This window comes from Pecten maximus, chromosome 13 (genome assembly GCF_902652985.1).
Source record: "Pecten maximus chromosome 13, xPecMax1.1, whole genome shotgun sequence".
NCBI lineage: Eukaryota > Metazoa > Mollusca > Bivalvia > Pectinida > Pectinidae > Pecten > Pecten maximus.
Genome location: NC_047027.1, coordinates 21,151,611 through 21,177,913, shown reverse-complemented (window position 1 = coordinate 21,177,913; position 26,303 = coordinate 21,151,611). Strand labels below are relative to the sequence as shown.

General features: G+C 35.8%; 1 protein-coding gene and 1 non-coding gene across 3 annotated transcripts; one reads left to right on the top strand and one right to left on the bottom strand.

Annotated features, from left to right (window-relative positions):
- Nucleotides 1–380: 380 nt before the first annotated feature.
- Nucleotides 381–462, bottom strand: Trnas-aga. Its single transcript has one exon. It is a non-coding gene; the product is annotated as a tRNA-Ser (tRNA).
- Nucleotides 463–2,774: 2,312 nt separating this feature from the next.
- LOC117340203 lies at nucleotides 2,775–15,471 on the top strand. Of its 2 annotated transcripts, none has more exons than XM_033901957.1 (12): nucleotides 2,775–3,067; nucleotides 6,157–6,311; nucleotides 6,982–7,234; nucleotides 7,527–7,809; nucleotides 8,620–8,699; nucleotides 9,385–9,675; nucleotides 9,853–9,971; nucleotides 10,469–10,818; nucleotides 11,989–12,889; nucleotides 13,577–13,598; nucleotides 13,898–14,218; nucleotides 15,030–15,471. In XM_033901957.1, exons 2-12 carry the CDS (start codon nucleotides 6,282–6,284, stop codon nucleotides 15,341–15,343), a joined length of 2,964 nt encoding a protein of 987 aa, XP_033757848.1. In that variant the 5' UTR covers nucleotides 2,775–3,067; nucleotides 6,157–6,281; the 3' UTR covers nucleotides 15,344–15,471. The 2 variants fall into 2 exon arrangements, with proteins under 2 accessions (XP_033757848.1, XP_033757849.1); XM_033901958.1 differs by having other exon boundaries at nucleotides 2,776–3,067; nucleotides 6,977–7,234.
- Nucleotides 15,472–26,303: the final 10,832 nt, after the last annotated feature.

Genomic DNA, 26,303 nt, shown 5'->3' with positions numbered 1-26,303 from the left:
CGTAATGTATTTTTTGTCAATTACACTTGGCCCAATATCTAACATGTATCCATGTATATACGTTTTGATGCGGGGCTTCATGTTATCTAACTGTCGATGCGTCACTGTAATCATGTCTGACTATTGGAATGTGTGAGCGACATTGAACCATTTCTATTTAGTGGTGTCAACTTGGTTCAGTGGTAGCAGCCGCTAAACGATTTAGTATCGCAAAGGGTGAGGTCGAGGGTTTGATATGATTTCTAAGAATATCTTTCAAATTCTGCAACAAGTTCAACATAAATAACTTTGGGTTTCACAATCGAATAGTTTCATTGAAAGAATTTATCATTAAGAAGACAAAAATTGCACTTTTCAGTAGAAATCAATGGAAAAATATACGTCGTCGGCAGGATTCGAACCTGCGCGGGGAGACCCCAATAGATTTCTAGTCTATCGCCTTAACCACTCGGCCACGACGACTTCATATTATTGTTTCTCTGTCCTCATATCTTACCTCTACATTATCTATGTACCTCATAAGCATAATATATTATTCAATTAAGATGGAACGTATAATTAATTAGGTTTTAGTCCAGACTTACTTTCAGGTAAAGTGGCTCTGGTTTATACTGCCTCTTTGGCTATACGATGAAATGTTCCAGAACTGTTTGAAAATTTATTTTATTTTTATTTATTTTTTCACAGTTAGACAATGGCTATACTATTAAGGGTGACTATGTGTTCATTTAATATTTTAGAAAGACAATTTTACACAGGACTGAGCGTGGTCGGCAGGATTCAAAATTCAGAATTAAATGAATAATGAAATCGACTGTACCGACATATGATATACAAAATAATACAATGGATAATGATAATAATGATAGTCTTAAACCTTTTTTATTATTGTTTTTAAACAGTTCTCAAATTTCATTAATTTCATTTAAGAGTTCGATATATATTATTTGGGAACTGTCTACCCTGAATCACGTGCCCCACTTTTTAAATTAAGAGTAATCGTCTTCGGTACCTTCATATATGCCTAACTGTGTATAGTTTTTTTTCAAAGCCGCCAATTGCATCTCAAGGTCAAAATAGAATCAGTGTTTATACATAAAGTCATATCCGCTCAAACCAATGTTCATAACCATTTAAACTAAAAGCAAGCATCAAGGAAGTGTAAAACAAATAAAGGGAATTAATTTAATGCACTTCCATGACCATAATTTTAAATAGATGTCTTCGAAAAAAAACTTTATAAAAATAGTATGTACATGGTTGCTATGAGAACAATGTTATTTGCAATAGTCTGACGTAAGAAAGAATTAACTGGTTTTGAGATCAATGTACAATTATTGACTCGCCATGCAGTGATTATAACAGCCAGGATATGGGTGTTTAAGGAGACACCAACAGTCAGGGTCATATTAGGATGGGTGTCTAAGGAAACACCAACAGTCAGGGTCTTATAAGGATGGGTGTCTTAGGAAACACCAACAGTCAGAGACTTATAAGGATGGGTGTCTTAGGAGACACCAACAGCCAGGGTCTTATTAGGATGGGTGTCTTAGGAGACACCAACAGTCAGGGTCTTATAAGGATGGGTGTCTTAGGAAACACCAACAGTCAGGGTCATATAAGGATGGGTGTCTAAGGAAACACCAACAGTCAGGGTCTTATAAGGATGGGTGTCTTAGGAGACACCAACAGCCAGGGTCTTATAAGGATGGGTGTCTAAGGAGACACTAACAGTCAGGGTCATACGAGGATTGGTGTCTAAGGAGACATCAACAGTCAGGGCCATATTAGGATGGGTATCTAGGGGACACCAACACACGGTGTTATATAAGCATGGGTATCTAGGGGGGAACCAACAATCAGGGTCATACGAGTATGGGTGTCTAGGGAGACACAAAGAGCCATGTTTATACGAGCATGCGTGTCTAGGGAGACACCAACAATAAGCAGGGTCATGTTGGAACGGATCTGTAGCAAGATGGGCTTGCGTGAATGGATTTTTCTGTGTGACTCATCAGTATTTAAGTCCACCAGGGTTATATATGTCAAAGAGTTGAAATAATAAAAGGAACAAAGTGCGTGCTCTGGAATATTTTAACACTCCTAGCTTATGACGTTTGTCATGTTTGCCATACACTATTTTAGAAAGATTTTTTTTTTTTTTTTTTGTAATAACGGAAGGAAATTGAATTCGTTTTAAAATAAAACTTCAATGTAGTTTCAGAAATTACATTTATCTAAATAAAATAATAGATATTTAAATTCATCAAAACATGAAAATTTTATATCTTATCAAAATCAATGTGGCATAAACAATTTCTTTTAATGGACAAATTTTTGTTGTGGAGAAAATTGTGTTTTATCCTCAATTCCATGTTCAATACAATACATGTATTTTCAGAAAATATTTCCATAAAAGCCGAGCTAGCAACAGTATATAATTTATCTAAATAAGAAATTAATGGAACTATATTTTATTGTCACGAAAGCATCCTACCTAGTGATGAATAATTGATCAACATGAAGCTCCTTATAGAACTGCAGTTATTTCTTACAAAAACAACTTTATTGTATCATATTAAGATAACAAGACTCTGCACGATGAACAGTTTCTCTATGTGGATGCTTATCAATGCAAAATAGTCATAGCGAACTCAGGCGAGACCATTGACCTAAATGGGAGAAACACATACACACATTTATCTATACAGAAGCTTCCATGCTTACTTCACTACGCATCAACGCTTTCTCAAGTGAACAAACACAACCTCACATGATATTACAATTATCCGTGTTATGACCACACATTGCATATGAACATCCGCCATTTTACATATGGCTCTGATGGAAAATGGATAACGTTTATGTTTGTGTGTTAGACACAGTAGTGTAGGATGCTTACGATACAGAAACATACAGCACTACGAAACTCTCATGTTCCCAGAAGTATGACGGAAGGGATGTGACGGGCATTGCTGGTACTACCATGTTGTGGTTTGTGTTACAACAGAAGATGGCGTCTCGGTAGTTTATATGGAGTAAGGGCGTGAGCTTTGTATTTGATAAGGTAATGTTTGATCGCATATAAATATTATAATGACAATGTTCTGACAAGTCAGATACGTTCAATTTAACTCATTATCATAAAAGTTTTTTTTTTCTGATCCATAACCTAACGAATAATATTTATATACTTTTCAGTGTAAATAATAATATGATTGTATTGTTGAAATTTAACGCTGTACATCTCTAGGAGAAGTCAATTATCTATAGCACTAGCCAAGTCGACATAGCTACATTTCTATAACAGAAAAAAAAATAAGATAACATCGACTGACTTTCAAACAACAAGCTTTCACCCGTAACCCTGTAAATGACTCTTAAGATCATTGATATTTTCAGCCAGAAAACACCCATGAGTTGCAGAAATGTTTAGAAGAAACTTAAGGGCTTTTAACAGTTATATTGCTAAATTCATAGTGTAGACTCCAGAGATAGAAGAGGAAGGGGGAAATATCAAACTTGTATCGAGGTTGGAAGCATTGGCAACTTAACAGCGAATGTCAGAGATATTGTCTCCGTATATATTTTTCGACCTATAAGCTTACAATGCTTGACTTAAAAACATAGTATGATGCTTGTACACTGACGAGTTCTCAAAGTACGAAACATCAGTATGACGCAGTGCTGTAGTCGGTATCTAGGCTATATATCAGAATTCGTATTGATGGTATTATTCACTTGTATATAAGAACATCATACATCGTCACTGAACAACCTGTGCAAATCTTTTGAAGTGTAACATAACAAGATCCCAGCATCTATCAGCCTATTTTTGTATTTACATAGGGGAAGCTTGAAAACGAAGTTGTCCTGGTGTTTAAAGTTGTTTATAAATGCATGTAGTTGTAAAACTGCCTTGCGTTAAATTGGGCTACTATCCTACGTCTCGAGAAAACGTGTCCTGCAATTATGACATTATTATTGTTAGCTAGTTAATAGTGTTCGTCGCCTACATGACACCGCCTATTGCTAAGCTTCGTATCACCGATTTAAGAGAACGTCGTGTCGGCTTTAATTAGCTACTGGATAATCGCTTACATGTCTCCGCCTATTGTTATATATAATTAAATCAACTACTGTCAGTGTTTTGTCGGCATTAGTTAGCTAGTAGACCATCGACAACATGACTCCGCCAATTGTTAACTTTAATCTAGCCGACTACTTTCAGTATTCTGTCGGCTTTAATTACCAACTGGATAGCCGCCTTCATGACTCCGCCTGTTGCTAGGTTTAATCTAGCCGACTACAGCCAGTGTTTCACCAGCGTTAATTAGCTACTGGATAATCGCCTACACGACTCCGCCTTTTGCTATGTTTAGTCTAGCCGACATTCAGTCAGTGTTCTGTCGGTTTTAGTGAGGTATTGTTTTGTAACCTACATTTCTCCAACTATTTTTAATCTTCGTCTTAGCGTCTTAGCCAGTGTTCTGTCGTCTTACGTTAGTTACTAATTATCCTAACTATTACTAGGTTTCGTCCCAATGACTGTACTCAGTGTTCTATGGTCTATTATCATTTACTGGTTTACTGCCTACATGATTCTGCCTATTGCATGTAGCGTATCACATTCTGAAACCAGTCCTCATACTGCTAAAGCTGGCGTCTTTTGTAACTTTTAAAAGATAACTTACTCGTGTGAAATAAATTCCATATCCAACAACCACTCGTTGTGTAACTTCTATATCTCCATATATTTTTCTTACTGTTAATTTGTATCTTATGTTAGTTGATGAGACTTTGACGAAAATTATACAAAATAGAAATATGCAAATAGACACGGTATTGTTACCGATGCCGACATATTCATTTTTTTAGAACTAAATTGCACGTTTATTACTGCTTATCTAAACTATCTTTTGTTGTTTTCTGTATTATGTAGTACGGGCTAAAACCTTGCAAACTCTGTGTGGAATACAGACAACATATCCAAGATATTCTCTCTTTACAAAAAATAACATTCAAGAACATCATATTCTTCAGCCGGCGGCATGCTTTGTGACTTGAACAATCCTTGTAATCTTTATAGTTCAACTATGAATGGTTAAGTGTAGAACGATATTCGATTATATAATTATCTAATAATGAGGTAAAGCTGTTTGGCACTTGAATTGACAGAAATACAGACCTATAACGATCAGAATACCCACAGATTAACATCCTAATATCTAGACTGTAGGTACTACAAGAAAACAATGCTGAGGTGCTCCTAAACTTACCCGGTTGTGTTGATGGAACGGCCTAAGTAAGAAGTATTTCTGATAAAACACAGATATGGATGGTTTTAAACATTATATCCACAAAAAAAGTTGTCATTCTATCAATCGATCTAGCTGTAACGATTTTAGCGAGTAAATAATACATGGCAAAAGTTGAAAATTCCATATGTAGAGAAATGTATGACCTTGTATTCCATTGCTTCAATTAATAAGAATTATAAAGTTTTGATGAAACGGAGGAATTGTAATATTCGAAAACATCAATATCAATATATGCTTCGTCAAATAGCAATATGGAAATACATTCAAAATACATGTATATTTTCAATAAATATATGGCCCTTGAATACCCTTTTTTCTTTATTTTATGCTGTTTGCGTCATGTGAGATAATGGAGTTATTGTGTAAAGCGTATGTAGATAAAGGGAGAGTCTATTTTTTAATATTATCTTTTTTGTTGTGGATATTATATCTGGTTTCTTGAAGGGTTTCCACTTGTTTTGTTATTGCTAATTTGATGCTATTATTGAATTGACTTTTTATTCGTTCGTTTTTGTTTAACGTCCTATTAACAGCCAGGGCCATTTAAGGACGTGCCAGATTTTGGAGGTGGAGGAAAGCCGGAGTACCCGGAGAAAACCACCGGCCTACAGTCAGTACCTGGCAACTGCCCCACGTAGGTTTCGAACTCGCAACCCAGAGGTGGAGGGCTAGTGTTAAAGTGTCGGTACACCTGAACCACTCGGCCACCGCGGCCCCTTGACTTTTAATATTACCAGAATGGCCTATTTGGTATATCTGTAGAGATTTAAAAAAAAAAATAGACACTGTATATTATTTCCTCTATTTAAAGTCTGTATTTTAATCTCTGTCACAGGAAGATGTCTTTACTTCCCCCCCTTACATAATGCCGCCTCCTGTGGTAAGCTGGCCATAGTCCACAAACTTGTCAGGGCAGGCCATAAGGTGGACAAACAGTCAGGACACGGACGTACCCCGATAATGTGGGCTGTTCTCCGAGGACATAGAAAGGTACATTGTTTATCGAATATATGAACACTACAATGCATTTCTATGAACATACAACATTGTGTATTAATAATATCAAAAATATGTAGGATGGTTATATTACTTATAGTGATATCATGTTACAATAGCTGTGGTGATACTATGGGAATAACGCATGGTTGGTGAATAATATATATACACTTTGACCTAGGGTGTTGCTATGGGAATAACGCATGGTTGGTAAATAATATACATACACTCTGACCTAGAGTGTTGCTATGGGAACAACGAATGGTTGGTAAATAATTACATACACTCTGACTTAGGGTGTTGCTATGGGAACAACGCATTGTTGGTAAATAATAAACATACACTCTGACTTAGGGTGTTGCTATGGGAACAACGCATGGTTGGTAAATAACACAATACACTTTGAAGTTGGGTGTTGCTATAGAAACAGCGCTTGGATGGTAAATAATATAATGATGATAGCAATATACATTTATGAAAATATTTCGGTAGTGAACTTTTGAAACGTCAAGGCGTTTAATGCCAGTAATATCCCGAAGGATATGTGCCTTTTTCATCAAAGACACATATTGTTTATATCCCTGCCAAATAGATACAATTTAACATTCTCGAAAGAGCAAGGGTCGTAAAAAGGGAATAACATAGCACATTTCCCTTAGTTTAGGTAGCACGGTACCTCTTGAACGTTACGCCACCAGAATCTCTTGCACTTCTCGATTTTGGAGGTGACAGTGTGCTGCATTATATGGCCATATTAGGACGTGTATGGCTGGATATATGGTCCGATATCTGTAGGATTTGTCCAGACGCCTTACACTGTAGCTCCAAAGTGGGACGACGCCCCACTGACGTCATACGACGCTGGAGGAACAGGAGTGAGGATCACAGAAAACTCTGGCAATTTGTCTGTAAACAAGGTTTGTTGAAGTACAATGTTCACATCAACACTCTATGCTTGATATAGCTTCAATATGTACTGCGTAAATGGTTTATTATCATGTCCTATAATTTTCTTTACTTTCAAGAAGATGTAAACTTATTTTAATTGTCTCATTACATGGTTCGTAGGAGATGACTAAATTTGCGATATTTTCTATCAAGCTCTTCTTCGCCATACATTTATTCTTCATTGACGTCATGAATCACATGGCATACAATTAATGTATCAATGCGACGTACAAATCTTCTTCCATTTCTCTATCATTTTAGAATATCAGCGGGGTGTTGCAGAAAACTTTGAAGAAAAGTCCAACATAACGATTACATGCATTGGGCACGAAGGCGTTGGTAAAACTTGTCTGGTGAAACAATTACTAGAGGAACAGATTCCAAAAGAAGGTCCTGGTTCTACAGATACGGCCCACCTACTGACCAATCATCTGTTTGTGAACCAGAGGACGCGCACGCGAGAGCGAGTACGTGATGGCAGAGAAATGGAGACCGGTCGACAACGCCTGCGGCGTGTAATTCGTAGATACAGGGATAAGGCGAGGTATACTTCCTTAAACTGTTTCATTAGTTATATATCTATTCTAGAAACGGGACACGTGTCCATCGTCAATTATTCGCTTATTCTCATGTTTATTTTTAATCCTTTTTTTCCTGATTTTTTCTATATTTTTTTCTCTTTATTGATTTTTTTCCTTGCCTAATTTCAGTTTTGTGTATTTGTTTATGTATTTGTTTATGTGTTTGTTTATTTATTTATTTATTTGTACTTTTTCATTTATTTATTGAACTATCAACTGATTTATTTATTCATTTCGTTTTGTTTCATTTTTCTTTTATTCTGTTCTGTATTTGTTTTTGATAACGAGAATTGTACAAACAGTCAAAACCATACAAAGGTATGCTGCGGGGTAAAACATTCGATTTGATCTTATATGTAACGCTACATTTCAAATATTATTACACAATATACAAAACAATGTTTAAACAGTGTGAGTTACAGAGACACCGGAAAAAGAAAAGTCCTCAGAGAAAGTATCTTCATTTACTAAACATAAGAAATATCTACGGGAGACACCTCCGCTAATAAAAAAGACAAGAAATTGGAATATTGGGACTTTCAAGAGATATATTTTCGCTGAGTACAATAGTGCTGAAATATAGTATTTCTCCGATAATCTAAACATTTTTCTTTTCACAAGAACTAGTTTTTTAGATTTGATCTAATTCACAGTAAGAATGGCTAAAGATGCGGTGTATCAGTATACTCATTTTCTATATACAATTACCCAACGGTGTTATTATTTTAATAGGTTCTGTGATATGATCATGTGAGAAATATGCTTAATTACAGTGACAAAACTTCAGAAGAATATGATAGTGAATCTGAAGACGGAAATATAACCACGTCCATGGTTGATACGAGATCATACAGTGAGTATCTCATCTAAATCAGCAGTGTCGTGTTTAATTTGTAAATGAAGCATCTCTGTCGGCTATTAGCGATATATCATTGACTCTGTTGACCTCGAAACATGATTAAAATAGCATTCTAAACCCGGATATATCTTAAGAACCTGACAAAGAAAGCGCTTGTCAAAGCACTTTACCTATCTTGGTCAGGACATATTCATGGTGATATATATTGTCTTCAATAAATCAGGTGAAAATAGTTCTTAAATAAGTATCTAGCTTTACATAATTGTGTGCAAATTGATAGATATAACACTGTATTACACAGATATTTCGTCCTGCATGGACTCATTAGTGCTTCCAAGGGTCAGTACTACCATGAGATTGCTTACATGTCCTTGTTTCTCATTATTATTATATTATATAATCATGCTTGTAACAAGCATTTTCATTGGCTTGAAAAATTATATATCCGCCCATATTGTTAAATAATTGACGTCGCCGTTGATAACCTCGCTTTTTATTGGAGTAAATTAAATTAGAAGGATTAATCTGAATTTATGTTTTTATGTGATGGAGCTCAACAAAGTAGAACGATATTCAAGTAAATGTTCAAATCTTTAATCGATTTTTTTTTTTTTTTTTTTTTTGAATTTGGCTTCTGTCGATATTCAGGTTTACGTTTTCCAATTCTTATTCACTGCAGCTTACACCGAAGATGAGACATCTTCATCACCGCCAAGTCCACTGTCTGATTCAGACATCCTTGTCGAACCGGAACTAGATGTCACAGACGATCAAATGGCGGCTATGGAAAATGTGATGAGTGTTGAAAATGTTGCCGAAGAAGAAACCGGTTTTGTGACAATTTATGATTTCGGTGGTGAGAAAATATTCTACAACACACACCACTGTCTGCTTTCTAGTGATATGATCTTTATGCTAGTGTTTGACGTCGCTATGTGTCTGGATCCTGAAACTGAAGAAAAAGGATACGGTAAGTCTAGTATCAACGTCATACATAGATACCTCGGTTCACTTGTTCTGGAAAAAAAATTCTTCTTTTTTTTCTGAAAAGAAAACTGATGTATGAAAAGCAAAAATGAGTTTAAAAGACATTTATGGATATTTACATACGCCTATTCTAATATGTGTTTATTTAATCCATCAACAGAGAGGATAGAATTTTGGCTGCGATCAATAGCAACATACGCGATTGACAAGACTGAAAGCGAAATAGGAACACCGCCGATTCTTTTGATTGGTTCCCATATGGACTTAGTTTCAGGAACAGTAAGTACAACATATGAATTCCAGACTGATGAAATAAAGTCTATTTTAAACCAGAATGTTTGAAGCAGCATGTTTGCTTTAACTTACGTTTTGCTGCCAATGCAGTCAGACGGAAATATACTAAATCATTTTAAGTGGAAAATGTAGTTTATCATGACTGTCCATTCATACATTGGGGTATTGAAGAGGAAGTCAAGATACTACGGACGTCAGGATGAAAGGACGGACGGATGGTCGGACAGATTGACAGAACAGACGAATACTACTTAAATACTATCGCACTTAGTGTTGTCGCTTGAAAATGTAATGATACATTTAATTATTTTTTCAAGAATTATCAGTAGAAATGTCCTCCGTTACAATGCAAGTCATTCAAACACAAGTTTGTAGTAGAGAGCTACATGTGAATTTGGCAAAGATAATAAGACATTTTGTAGAAAAAGATATGGCTACAATGCAAACTATATATAGTATTTCTGTTTATGTTTATAAAACAGGAGGAGGAAAAGGACGAAAAGTTCGGCGAAGTCTTGGAGAGGCTCTATAATAAACCAGGCATCAAAGAAATCATGGAACACCACGTTCAGGATATGTATCACATAGAAAACATGAACGACTCTTGTAAAAACAAGGCTCTCTACCAGACACTTTGGGATAAGATCGTGGATGTAGCACATCTCCAGTCTCAATGGAAGTCCCTGGTCCCAGCCAGATGGCTGGCGCTTGAGCAGGAACTCTTCAAAAAGAAGGATGAAAATGTAGATGTACTTACGTATCAGGAACTCATCACCATCAACAACGCCTTGGTCGTGCCTCTCCCTGAGGATGATATCAAACCTTTCCTGTTGTAAGTTTGAATTACAATTCTACTGTAATTCAGTGTTAAAACATTTCATTATTCCCTAATATTTTCAAACCATTTTTTTACCAAATAATTGAATTATGAACAGTGAGGAATAATTTTCATTGATTATAACTATCGATCATGTTTATTAAATATAATTTCCTCTTTCTTGCTATTGATAGTAACATAAATGGCTTCACAGTCATCACTATTTCGTAAAAGCATTCTATGTCACAATAGTAAGATGAGCTAAGACTATACATAACTTAAGTCATCAGCCAACGAGAGACATGTCGGTTGATAATTAAAAGAAAAGTAGTTGTATCCATGTCGATGGGCTAATTTTGTATCTACAGTTGTACTTAAACCGATTTTTGGCTCAACGATTGCTAGTTACACAGATTTGAAATTGCCGCCGTCATGGCGACACTTGCGCGGTTTTGACCCTTAATGATCTGTTGGCACTAAAATGATCAAATGATGCAATTAGCATCAAAGAAGTTTCTTCAATCACCTGAAAGTCAAATATCATTTGATTTGCTTTGTAATCAACGACTAAATGTAATGCAATTATTATGAATAAAAATATCTTGTCCTATTCTGTGGCCTATATAACGTCCTGCAAATACGCAATGTCCATCCTCCTGGACACCCGGTCTTATCCCCCTTCCACTTAATTGGCGCTATGCAAATATCTCCCGTTTTCATATTTTACCCTCGTTTGAAGATTCTAATTAACGGTATCGTTTAAATTGTACAAATATATCATGAGTGTCTGTACAGGCCGAGTGCAATAGTACAGCGGTCGATTACCAGTACCGAGGGTAAAATATTCTGGACTATTGCACAGACACCCATGATATACTTGTTTTATTACATAATTACTAAAACACACTCAGAATCACTGACATCTCGACTTTTCTGTAAGCGTAGAATCGAAGTCACCATAACTGTCGCCGGCAGTGTTGACATCTGAGTGACTTAGACGCATAAAAGGGTAGGACAAAATTCCAAAACGTCACAGGTGTTCAATAGTTCGCACGTGACCGTGTAATAGTCATTTTAGCCGTGCAATAGTTCAAAATGTAGCTAATGTTTATAGTTAAGGAAAATCAAACGCATTATGTAATAAATATATATATGGGTTCTCTGTTGTTTATATTTGTATTTAAGACATCTACACCTGTCGGGATCAATATTGTCATACGGTTTAGAAGGATCCGCCCCGATAGTTATGTTAAAACCACAGTGGATGATTGATGCTTTCAAACACATCATTACAGCTCCAAAATTTAAAACAAGGCTATCACCAAAGGAAAGGCTTCAATGGAAAGAGTATGAAAAGACCGGGAAGTTGACATTCTCATTTCTAAAGATCCTGTGGTCAAAGGATACTTCAGGTGGATTTCTAGAGAAAGATGAAATTCTTTGTAGCATTATGGAAGGACTTGGTTTGATAGCTAAGCCTCTTCCAGAGGACCTGACAAAAGATGTAACATTCTATCTTATACCATCCATGCTACAGGAGTCTGGCCCCGACGTGCTACTGCCAATTGTCTCTGCTCCAAGCGTTACCATGACACCTGCTCTCTGTGTTGTGTTTGACAACCAATTCATACCACAGGCTATATGGGACAAAACCATTGCAGCATGTATTGTTCGCTTTCAGCCAATGAACGAGCCAGGATACGATGGATCAAAGTTCTTACAACGTGGCTTTGTGTGTCTGTCCGTCGATCACAAATGGAATATGGTTATTAACTGCCGTGAGTACGTAATGAAGGTGGCAATGTTCACAACAGAGAAAACAAAAGGTGAAACTCGTATGACGGGAGTTGGTATACAAATACAACAGATGTTGAATTATCTGCTGAATAAGATTCTACAGATGAACCAACAAAGTCACCTTGGGTTTGAATACTTCCTGCATCCTGACTTCCGCTTTTTCCCAGACGAACGAAGAGTTCGAGCCAACGATCTGATGATAGAGTCCACGATGAAATGCTACAGTTCAAATGGGACTCAGTGGCTTGAAAGGAAAGATTTCAATGTTTGGTTTGAAGAACCCGATGTGGTGAGTAGACGTTTTGTAAAAGTCAATTTATGCTTTATATGCTGTATTTCAAGCTGGAAGTGCTTTCGTTATTTTCGAGGATAAATGAGAGCATAACTACCAGAAATTGTGAAAAAGAAATAATTGGAGAAAATCATTGTCAGATTCATGAGAACATATTGGGTAGTCGGGTTGCAACACATTTGCCTTTCAACTAGGTGAGTTTCGCTTCCCTGACCGGACGCGGCGTGAAGGCCCTCCCAAAGTATCACCTTTCGAGCGCTTCAATCCTGGCCTGCAAGAGATATCAATATAACTTTGAATAACTTGGTTAGTAATTGTTATAAAATCAAGTTTACAATTCACATTTCTTAGACCATAGAATATTCCATCCGTTTCGGCCATTTTGCTTCGACAAAGCCAACAAAATGTAAATTTTAGAAGAAAACAGCATTTACAATATGTACAGAAGAAATGATTAGGTTAACTCGTTAAAGAAATATAAGTATTTCCTTTATGATAGCGCCCTAAGACAATAACCTAGGACTCTCCTAAACGTAATAACCGTGGTCCTGGGCCCTAGCTCAGTAGGCGAATGGCACTAACTCTTGCCGGAGATACACAAATATAAAAACTTACATTATAACTTCCATCGACAGAAGGAAAAAGAGCGTGTTTGATATTTGTTTCATTATGATATTTTTTTAGGATCACAGTACTCCTGGCATTGGTAAGTATTACAGCTTTAAATAAATTCCTCAGCGTTCACATTTTAAGCAATTTTTTTCTTCGTCGTTCTGCTTTATAATATTATGAAGACTAAATAAAACTTGTTGTAAATGATAAACGGAACATAAAATGTGCATTGATGTGTATGTTTTTTAAATGAACTTTGTTCTACAATGTAAAACATAATTTCAATTATGTTATTGTGTAATTAAATGTTCATGCTTGCATTTCGAAATATAATTGTCGAAGATTGTTCTAGTCGATAATTGGTTTTATTTAATTGATATCATCAACTTGCAGAGAGAGCAAGGCTTTCTGGCATCCCGGACAGAAAACCCACAGTACGAGAGATGGGACGGATTTCCAAGTACATTGATGGGTCCTTCCAGATGTTTTTCATGGAGCTTGGTTGTCCTAGTCAACTAATTGACCAAACACTCATGGAATATCGGTACCTGTCGTTCCGCTCAATCGTGACCCGCATCTTAATCACGTGGTGCAACAAATGCCCGGATATCCGGTTTCCCGAAATCTACGCGGCCATGACAGAGCACGGAATGGACGGGGAGAGTCTATTGGAAACAGTAGAGCAGGATTCAGCGTCAAGTGGACATATCAAAGGTATAGAAAACAAAGATATAATGACGTCATACCTGTCAAGAAAACCCCGCGGTATAAAAGGTCCCCTCTCATTGGTTTTACCGTTTGCCATAAAGTGTAAAACAAAACAAAAATATCTCGCTGAACAAAACGTTAATATCATTAGTAAAAAGAATGTCCATACTTTATTATTTTTGCGATTTTATTCTTTCCTAGACCATTGCCAATATACAGTCCTTAAATCAAACAATATGTACAGTAAAATGACTATTAAGTGCCGGTAAAAGCGAGATAATAGTGATAGAGATCTACGGAGAGGTTTCAATTCGATGTGAATTTTTATTGTTTTTTTTATATAATTAAGTAGCCTTGTATAAAAGCGTCTACTATTTTTGATAACAAAATAAAATTATTTTTCATAGTTTTTCTTTGATTACCAAATTTTATTTTTCAGCTATAGTTAATGGCATATACTCAAACCTTGTTATCTCGAAGCACAAGTATAATGACGTAAAACTTAACGATCTGGAGTCGCTTTATTGCTTTGGCTATATATCCTTACTCTAACTGTTTCATTATAGAGATAGGAGTATCTTTGTAAATAGTGTTTTGTTAGTCAATTTACAGTCTAACCTTAGTATCATTAAATTAATGGCGTATTTATAAATTTTCGAGATATCTAGAGTAATCGCGGTAAACTAGTACATACATCTTTCTCTAGTTTTTTTCTAATTTAGCAGGATCTTCCTCTTTTCAGATTTTGAAATAGGGAAGTTTTAAGTTTGAACTTATTGATCATTGTTTGTGAGGAAACAACTTATTTTCTTTTCAGGATTAGATGTCCCTGAGGAGGTTTTAGATGCATGCCCCAACCTTGATCACGTGGGCACAATCGTCGCCTATATTGGCAAGTCGTATTTCAACCTCTTCATTGAGCTAGGATTTGACGCCACAACTCTTGACCAATTCGATTTGAACTTTCCAAACAGTGATGTCAAGGAAAAACTGAACGCCCTAACGACCGCTTGGATAAAGAATAAAAACAACAATCCAACGTTAAAGCAACTTCTTTTGGGCATGCGTGACTGTGATATGGACTTTGTTTCTCTTGCTGATAAACTAACGAAGGCATCGAAAGAAAAGTGAATAATAAGAAGTATTCGTATGACTCTCCTGTTCCGCCCTGTCAATATAGTATGCTTTAAGCAAGCTAAAACAAACCTCTCTGTAAATAAGAGAAGTTAGTAAAGAACTCCGTCTTCGTACATTAAAAATTGAGAGACCTTATTTTTTCTGATATATTATCATGTATTCTACGATACTATCTTTCCATTTTATAGCCTCAATACATAACTATCGGAGATGTATTGTCCAAATGATATGTAAGCGCTCTTCAGTGAGATGACTGGTATAGGCTACGCCTGCTGCCAAATTCCTTTTGTGCTAAGATCAGCGCATTAAAAATTATGAAATGAAAGCAATTTAGGGTATACTAGTTGTTTTACGAAATACGGCAAAGTAATTTCTCTTTGACAATGCGTTCTCGTGATCTTAGTCGGTATCAGATGTCATGGCAACGTAAAGACGCAGTTTTGTCAATATATGGAAACATAATTATAAGCTTCCAGTATTATCAATCTCAATACGACCATTTATACATGTATTTTGTCATGTGATGTACTAAATTCTTAAACTGCTGACAGTCTAGAAAACAATGTTTATCCATTCCTCCCTTATTGTGTAACGTTTGTGGTTTGTCGTACCCGGTTGGTTACGGATATTGCGTGTCGACAAATAAACAAATACAACATGAGTTGCTTTCCCTGCAGCTGATAACACTATCTCAGTTTAAGGTATCTAATTAGCATTATAAACAGTTATTCTGATTAACTTATATATAACGCGTGCGTCCTGTCTGTCGTATGAGCCCTAACAACTTATATACAGTTATATTCTATTATCAGTGCGGTGTATTTTTTGTTTTTGTTTTTGGTTTTTTTCCACTGTAACATGTAACCTATCTAACACACTGTTAATCTACTAGGGTAACGTCCACGACTAGGATGATCTGAAAGACCCAAGGATCACCACTTAACAACACGCGTTCTGTCTACGCTTGAACCATAAAACCAGTCAGGGCACCAGCGCTTCTAGGGACCAACCAACCAATTGTTTTCCCATATACTTCAGTCTTAACCTTTAGGATTACTTCATTCAATTTCTTGAATTCAATATGACAATTATGGTTTATAACAAACGTTGAGGGTCTGATATAACACCTAATAAAAAAGTTGGGTCCTCCAGCTCAAATTTTCCACATGGTAGATATTTTGAAAATGGGTGAATTTCGCAGTAAAAATTCTCAAAAATCTTAAATGTTTACCTCTTTATTATTATTTCCTGAACTTTTGGAGAAAAAATCAATCGGACTTACGAAATTTATATCAACATTTTTTATTGATTATTACCTATCAGGCTACATATCTATTTTCTCACTTCATAACATACTGGCCAATCAGTGGCGGCCAGACATTTTATCCTTTGCTCAACTTTCTATACACAGGCGCTGTTTCAAAGATATATTTTTTTCAATTGGTTGGTTGTTCCCTATACTCCCTTAACAGGTCGAAAAGAGCGACAAACAATCCAGGACAACAATACGAACGAGTATTACCTGACTCTTCTTATGTCAGTTTTCACCAACCTCTCATTCTAACACGTCGTTAAGAACTGGGGCTGAACACAGACTTTTAAAAATTGTTTTGCTATAAATATAAGTGAAAAACTTAATCGTCAATGTTAATGACTTATAATTGATATATATTCTCATGTATAAAAGGTACATGAGTGTGTGAATAAGTTTTCAGACTTTAAACTATAATGCATTAAATTTAAAGTTGAGATAGAGTACAGATTATATAACTGACTAAATGTGAAAATGATGTTATAGTTGGGTAACCATGGCAATGATAAATCATATAAAACATGCTGTGAATTCCTTAAAATGAAAACAGGGTTCCCCATTAAATAAATGTAGAAACATGGTATGTTCTTACGATATTATTTTCAATATTTGTGTTTTGAACAAGTATTAAAAATATCAAAGTACTGTCTTTTCTTTGTCTTTTCCTCTCGTGGAGATATACTTCATATTTATATTTGTTGTTCAGGAGAACGATGGTGTATATTAGCCAAAGTTTTGTGTTACATATTTGTTTGAATTGATTTTGTTATCAAACCAGCTGAGACGATGCCACTGTACGATAGTTTATCAATTTAATGCTGTCTGTACTGTACTAATCAGGCGTCAATTTTATGTTCTGATAAAAGAAACTAAACACGGGCATCAAGTTCTCTGCATACTACTCTCCCGATAATAGATAATCTACTATAGTATGGCGGTATCTATTAGGTTTGATATCCAAAATGACAGTTGAGATGCCAAAGATTTGTTCTGAATTCGGTACTACCTGTCAGTAGGTGCACTCACATGCATGCATGAATACACGGGTAACAGTTAATTATTTCAGTACATTGCATAAAAACATGGCAACTTATTACTATTTTGGATAATATACCACTAAACTTTACATGAAAAATGTGCAATAGTGTATATCAACTATGAGGAAGAATACGTTTAATCTTCTCGGTCATCTAGTATTACGATCCTGGTTTGGTTTGGTTATGGTCATTTAAGGATGGCCTGTCTGTGTGCGAGATGCATATATTTATGTATATGTGTTTTTGGAGGCTGTGGTAGTTTCACGGATTGTCTCCATGTGATAGAGCGAATTTATAGTGCTAACTCACAGAAGCATACTGCCAAAGACATACTGCAGGACACCTCTTCCGGTCGCAACGGGCAAACCAGCCGTCGCACTCCCAACATGCTAGGCGTTTAGCAGCAAGATCAACCTCCTATTTTATGTTCGATATATCTCTGTCAGGGAACATAACCCAACGCCTTCCTCATGGGAGCTCAATTGAAGGCCCTTTGCAGAATCAAAGGAGAACTTGGGAAGAAGAAAGTTGTTAGGAAAGAGGAGAAATTATAACATCTCAAATGTATTTGCCTCTTGTTATCCTGCGATGGTGACACTATGTGAAACCTTTTCGCTATACCAGCAGGCAGGGCTTTCTCTCGTCGGTTTCGGTTGGGGCATTTTTGCCTCAATTTGGGAAGAATATTGGTGAATTCGGAAATATTTGTATACGAGTAGATTGCAAGGTTTGAGAATTTGGTTTAAATATAAGATAATTTCAATTGGAAATTGGACCCATAAACGGCCTCAAAAAGCCACAGAAAAAGCCCTGGTACGTTATGTTTTTAGACAAGTCAATATGTACTATTATCATTAGTATGTTTTCGCACTCCTTGACAGCAAAATATTTAGCAAAATATAATTATATTTACGTGTATCAAAATTCCACTTTATTTGCCTGTCTAGACATTTTAGGTAATTATGCAGAGAACACGATACTTAATGATACAATTTCATTAGTAATCATCATACATAATCGTCTCATTAAAGCTGCTTTATAAGCACGAGAACGTCATCATAAACAAATAAATGCATCCTATTTAATCAGAATCGCAGCTGGTGAAGTATTCAATTGCTCTTTGAACAAACACCGTCTTTATCTTATTATGACATTATACATATAGATATAACATTGAAATTACGAAGCATACACTCATTATGTGTACAAATTCAACAGATAATAACGACATAATACAAAGCCCGATAAAACTCAAAATCAATACCATGGGGCCAAATATCACCAAGAATATAAGTTTGTATGGAGACCATTGAAAAAGCACAATGGACGTTGTCACACCCAACGCATTACATAAAATGTACAATATATTGAATTAATTTGTTTTGATTATAGAAAATAACTAGCAATCATCCTCATCGCATATCCAGGTCTTGTCAAAATTGATAATTAATTAGGTAATAATATTGCTGGTAATTTTTATTAATGTCGTTACATCCTTTAAATTCCATCAGATTTTACGCAATTTCCAATCGATTGGATTCATGAAAATGCCGTCGAGCTGAAATATGATATTTATATCTTTATCGAAACATACATTACTGCGAACATTATAAATGTGTCTAATCTCTATGAAAATGTTATTTTTACCAACGACGGAACACGGGGCATGTTTTGAGTGAGGCTGGAACGTTCACGTTTAAATGCAGGTTTCTTGATATCTTGAAACCAGGTTTGTTTGCCTTTTTATTCATTTATTTACATGTTATTAACTTTCTAATTAACATTATCAACATGAATTCGGTAAAATATATTCTTATTGTATGTGTATTGTTCGTTCTCCCTGTTAACTCACAAAGGCACTATAAGTTTTATGGTTTCGAGAGATGTCATTCTAAATACCATTCCTGTGCAGATGAACGGAGCAGAATGTTTTGCATGTGTGACTCGTTATGCGAATACTACGACGATTGCTGTTTTGATGCAGGAAATAGCACAAATGAACTATCAGATCATGAACGTGAGCATATTGGATTTCTTAATAAGACATCTTGCGAAGTAATCACTTTTGGAGCAATGGTAAATATGAACGAGGATAAAGGCGCCTTTATGGTATCAACTTGTCCCGAATCTGTGAGTGTTGAAGTAGACGTGAAACATAAATGTGAAAACAATTTGTCTCACAGCGAAGTTAGTGATGTGAAGGACATCTTACCTGTTACTGACATATACACTAACATCACCTTCAAAAACAGAAACTGCGCAAAATGTAATGAGGTAAATGACTGGGTTCCGTGGATGTTTGAGATCCATTGTGGAGTAAAATCATTTTTGCCCAACAGGCACCACAAGAGATTGTCACTGGTAGAATCAATCGCACATGTAATCAATAGTAAAGATTGTGGTTACCGCTTTGTACCACCGAAATATACTACAATTAGACATTGCTATCATCATTTCAAATATAATATGTGGAACACTTTGTCCAATTATAGCAAAACAGCGTGTGAAAACCGTGTGTTGATTCCAGTAAAGTACATGAAGAATGCATACAGGACTGTCGATTGTTTATCTGAAGCTACTAACCTTACCGTAGCAAACCTATTTCCAAACGTTATGTGCTTTCTCGAAAGACAATTTGACGTCATCAACGGTCGCGCGGAATGGAACACGCTATTTAGCATAATAGATATGTCGTCAATGTTAAAGAGGCACTCCAATGTGGCACGATGTGGCGAAACAGGAATATACATTTCTGACAAGGTAGGTAAATATATTGTTAAAACGCTTAATCGATCATATACTGTAAACGTGGTTATTTTCGGGTGTGGTGTATTCGCGATTTCGACATATATATATTATACGCGTGGGAGTAATTTTCGCAATCCCCCACCTTTGTTTGTAGTTCGAGATGTCTTAAAATTTATATCAAAATAAAATTCGTGGGGGGAATCAAAATGACTCCGCGTTATTACCGAAAATGTCCCCTCGCGTAAATTTTCCGGTTTACAGTAAACGTTTGTGTATCATAATATAGATTATCTTTAAACGTATGTGGGTTAATGTTGCATTGAACAGAACATAAAACATTTTGTTTTTGAATAATTACATTTCCTCGTCAGTTCTGTGTGTTTTCACAACCAATTTGCAATGTTCGGTGCCAAACGTCCTTATCAGGATGCTTTCCTCAGTACTCGTGTGGTCACGTGACCTGCACGAATAGACTACATTAATACATGGTCGGTAAATAAGGCTAGATCATCCGATTAACGTTTTTGTCGTACAAGTAAACGTAATACACTTGTTCATCGTACTTTGTTACTGCAGAAAAATGCTGTACATTCTCCAATTTATTATATAGTAGGAGGCTTATATATTTTTCTATTAATAGTAACCAGAAAGCAGACGCTTGTGGTTAACAAGTGTGTACATAACTCAACGCACGCGCACATTTTCACAGTTGCATTATTTATATGTTGAAATTTCATTTAAATAGGCACTTGACTTGTATGTATGGTACAGTTAGAATTATATCTAAGTATCCTCATTTTATCGGGATGAACGCTGACCTTACAATGGCCAAACGTTGGCATAACGCTAACCTACCGCGAGCCAAACGATAAAGCCAATAGGCTCCAAAAGCCGTTCTGACCGAAACGGCCGCTTCTCTTAAACGATCTGTCGAATTAACCATAGATACGAACGTAGCGAACAGAGCAGTATGTCTACTTTCTGGCCGGCCGGAGCCGTACGGTGACCGACTGATTCGTAAGTGGATAATATACCGTATTTCGAACTGTACTTATAGACACATGATGTAAGCTTTAATATTATTCTTCCTTAGGTCATGTGTAAGCGACTGTACTGTCCAATCAACATGGAACCTTTTGCAGGCAGATGCCAAAATGTTATATCCTCCACTAAAGGGAAGATCTCGGATCTATTGTTTAAAGTTAACTATGAATATGCAAAGAAAGGTTCGTTTATCAGGTCAACTGATTTCAAGGTTGCAGTTCCAAAAATACTATCAATTTTGAGCAATTGTCTTTCTTACGACATGGGAGTGGGTACAAGGCAGAAAGCAGTGGAGATTTCCAATGATTCCAACAAGACTTGTGCAATGGCTACCATACGATATCAACTTAAGGAAAAAGCAAATAAAAACTGCAGCACTGAATACGAAAGACAGATGGTTAAGAGTATTGCTCTACATTATAGTAGTGTTTTGTTCAATGGGATCACCATTCAACACGTAAATGACGTCACCAATTTATCATGTGTGACCAATGTCTCTTTCAATAATCCTGTGTATGTCATTGATCAACACTGGTGTGGAAATCACTTACCTTGTCCCGCAGTGAAAGTTGATCTTCTCAGAAACAATTCGGATCTGCTTGGAATCAATAGACATGTTCTAAACACGATGTCTGAAGGGGATGTGTACTATGACTTAAATGGAACAATTATTGATGCATCAGATGTGGTCATCAATAGCGATGGTTATTTCCTCTGTATAGAGACATATCAGTCTAGATATCAAATCGTTACTCAAGAGAACAACACCCATCACATGTCAATCATTATTATTGTGTTCAACTGTGTATCTATGTTAGGCTTGATCTACTGCTTGGTACAGTATTCTATTGTTCCGTTCATGAGGCATGGTAAGTTAGATCTGATATGTATGTTGATTTTCTTCCTAATAGTTACACAAGCATGCCTCCTGACAATAGCTTGTTTTAACAATATAAACCAGTTTTGTGAATGGCTTGGTATGCTTCAACACTTTGCATGGCTTGGCTCCTCTATATGCATTCATCTATGCTCTTTTCGTTTGTTTGAAGAAGTAAAAGATTTAAAGACTAGCAGCAGATTGGAGAACACTTCGAAGACAGTTAAATATATCTGTATTGGCTTTAGCTTTACTGCCGGTATCGTTTTATCCACAAAAATCATGAACTTGTCTTTATCACCGTCAGAAAACTGGTATGGTGGAAGAGTGTGTCTTATTTCAAATATGTTCGCCTTACTACTTGCTTTCATTATACCGATATCATTGGTTGTGTATGGAAACATGCTTGTGTTTGCCTGTATAATTCAATATATATCAAAAACATCATTACCAACTCTGTCCAATACAATCCAACTCCAAACTGATAGTCTTCATGACATTGTCAACACTTATCGGGTGTATTTGGATTTTCGGAATTGTTGCGTTGGTAGATGAATCTGAAGAAATTCTCATTGTATTTGAGAATTTGGTAAGTCTACACGGTGTATTGATAACAATCAGCTTCGAAAGCAATCACCGCTATTTAAAATGATCAAATTTTATATAATTGTTTTAGTAACAGTTATATAATGGTTATATATAACTGTTTAGGTTATGATTATATAAAACACTAAAAATGTAGTTCGTTGGTTTGGTTAGTGACGAGGTGTATAACACTGATAAAGTAGCTTGTTTTGTTTGGTTATTGACGCGGTATATTACACTGATAACGTACCTTGTTTGTTTGGTTAGTGACGCGGTATATAACACTGATCAAGTAGCTTGTTTGTTTGGTGAGTGACGCGGTATATAACACTGATAAAGTAACTTGTTTGTTTGGTTAGTGACGTGGTATATAACACTGATAAAGTATGTTAGCGACGCGGTATATAACACTGCTAAAGTAACTTGTTTGTTTGGTTATTGACGCGGTATGTAACACTGATAAAGTAGCTTGTTTGTTTGGTTAGTGACGCGGTATATAACACTGATAAAGTAGCTTGTTTGTTTGGTTAGTGATGCGGTATATAACACTGATAAAGTAACTTGTTTGTTTGGTTAGTGACGCGGTATATAACACTGATAAAGTAGGTTGTTTGTTTAGTTAGTGACGTAGTATATAACACTGATAAAGTAGCTTGTTTATTTGGTTTGTGACGTGGTATATAACACTGATAACGTAACTTGTTTGTTTAGTTATTGACGTGGTATATAACACTGATAAAGTAACTTGTTTTTTTGGTTAGTGACGTGGTATATAACACTGATAACGTAGCTTGTTTGTTTGGTTAGTGACGCGGTATATAACACTGATCAAGTAGCTTGTTTGTTTGGTGAGTGACGCGGTATATAACACTGATAAAGTAACTTGTTTGCTTGGTTAGTGACGTGGTATATAACACTGATAAAGTATGTTAGCGACGCGGTATATAACACTGCTAAAGTAACTTGTTTGTTTGGTTATTGACGCGGTATGTAACACTGATAAAGTAGCTTGTTTGTTTGGTTATGGACGCGGTATATAACACTGATAAAGTAGCTTGATTGCTTGGTTAGTGACGTGGTATATAACACTGATAACGTAACTTGGTTGTTTAGTTATTGACGCGGTATATAACACTGATAAAGTAACTTGTTTGTTTGGTTATTGACGCGGTATATAACACTGATAAAGTAGCTTGTTTGTTTGGTTAGTGATGCGGTATATAACACTGATAAAGTAGGTTGTTTGTTTGGTTAGTGACGCGGTATATAACACTGATAAAGTAGGTTGTTTGTTAAGTTAGTGACGTGGTATATAACACTGATAAAGTAGCTTGTTTATTTGGTTTGTGACGCGGTATATAACACTGATAACGTAACTTGTTTGTTTAGTTATTGACGTGGTATATAACACTGATAAAGTAACTTGTTTTTTTGGTTAGTGACGTGGTATATAACACTGATAAAGTAGCTTGTTAGTTTGGTTAGTGACGCGGTATATAACACTGATAAAGTAGGTTGTTTGTTAAGTTAGTGACGCGGTATATAACACTGATAAAGTAGCTTGTTTATTTGGTTTGTGACGCGGTATATAACACTGATAACGTAACTTGTTTGTTTAGTTATTGACGTGGTATATAACACTGATAAAGTAACTTGTTTTTTTGGTTAGTGACGTGGTATATAACACTGATAAAGTAGCTTGTTAGTTTGGTTAGTGACGCGGTATATAACACTGATAAAGTAACTTGTTTGTTTGGTTAGTGACGCGGTATATAACACTGATAAAGTAACTTGTTTGTTTGGTTAGTGACGTGGTATATAACACTGATAAAGTAGCTTGTTTGTTTGGTTAGTGACGCGGTATATAACAATGATAAAGTAACTTGTTTGTTTGGTTAGTGACGCGGTATATAACACTGATAACGTAACTTGTTCGTTTGGTTAGTGACGCGGTATATAACACTGATAAAGTAGGTTGTTTGTTTAGTTAGTGACGTGGTATATAACACTGATAAAGCAGCTTGTTTGTTTGGTTTGTGACGTGGTATATAACACTGATAAAGTAACTTGTTTGTTTAGTTATTGACGTGGTATATACCACTGATAAAGTAACTTGTTTTTTGGGTTAGTGACGTGGTATATAACACTGATAAAGTAGCTTGTTTGTTTGGTTAGTGACGCGGTATATAACACTGATAAAGTAACTTGTTTGTTTGGTTAGTGACGCGGTATATAACACTGATAAAGTAACTTGTTTGTTTGGTTAGTGACGCGATATATAACACTGATAAAGTAGCTTGTTTGTTTGGTTAGTGACGCGATATATAACACTGATAAAGTAGGTTGTTTGTTTAGTTAGTGACGCGATATATAACACTGATAAAGTAGCTTGTTTGTTTGGTTAGTGACGCGGTATATAACACTGATAAAGTAGCTTGTTGGTTTGGTTAGTGACGCGGTATATAACACTGATCAAGTAACTTGTTTGTTTGGTTAGTGACGCGGTATATAACACTGATAAAGTAACTTGTTTGTTTGGTTAGTGACGCGGTATATAACACTGATAAAGTAGCGTGTTGGTTTGGTTACTGACGCGGTATATAACACTGATAAAGTAGGTTGTTTGTTTAGTTAGTGACGCGATATATAACACTGATAAAGTAGCTTGTTTGTTTGGTTAGTGACGCGGTATATAACACTGATAAAGTAGCTTGTTGGTTTGGTTACTGACGCGGTATATAACACTGATAAAGTAGGTTGTTTGTTTAGTTAGTGACGTGGTATATAACACTGATAAAGTAGCTTGTTTGGTTACTGACGCGGTATATAACACTGATAATGTAGCTTGTTTGTTTGGTTAGTGACGCGGTATATAACACTGATAAAGTAGCTTGTTTGTTTGGTTATTGACGCGGTATATAACACTGATAAAGTAGGTTGTTTAGTTAGTGACGTGGTATATAACACTGTTAGTAGCTTGTTTATTTGGTTTGTGACGTGGTATATAACACTGATAACGTAACTTGTTTGTTTAGTTATTGACGTGGTATATAACACTGATAAAGTAACTTGTTTTTTAGGTTAGTGACGTGGTATATAACACTGATAAAGTAGCTTGTTAGTTTGGTTAGTGACGCGGTATATAACACTGATAAAGTAACTTGTTTGTTTGGTTAGTGACGCGGTATATAACACTGATAAAGTAACTTGTTTGTTTGGTTAGTGACGTGGTATATAACACTGATAAAATAGCTTGTTTGTTTGGTTAGTTACGCGGTATATAACAATGATAAAGTAACTTGTTTGTTTGGTTAGTGAGGCGGTATATAACACTGATAACGTAAATTGTTC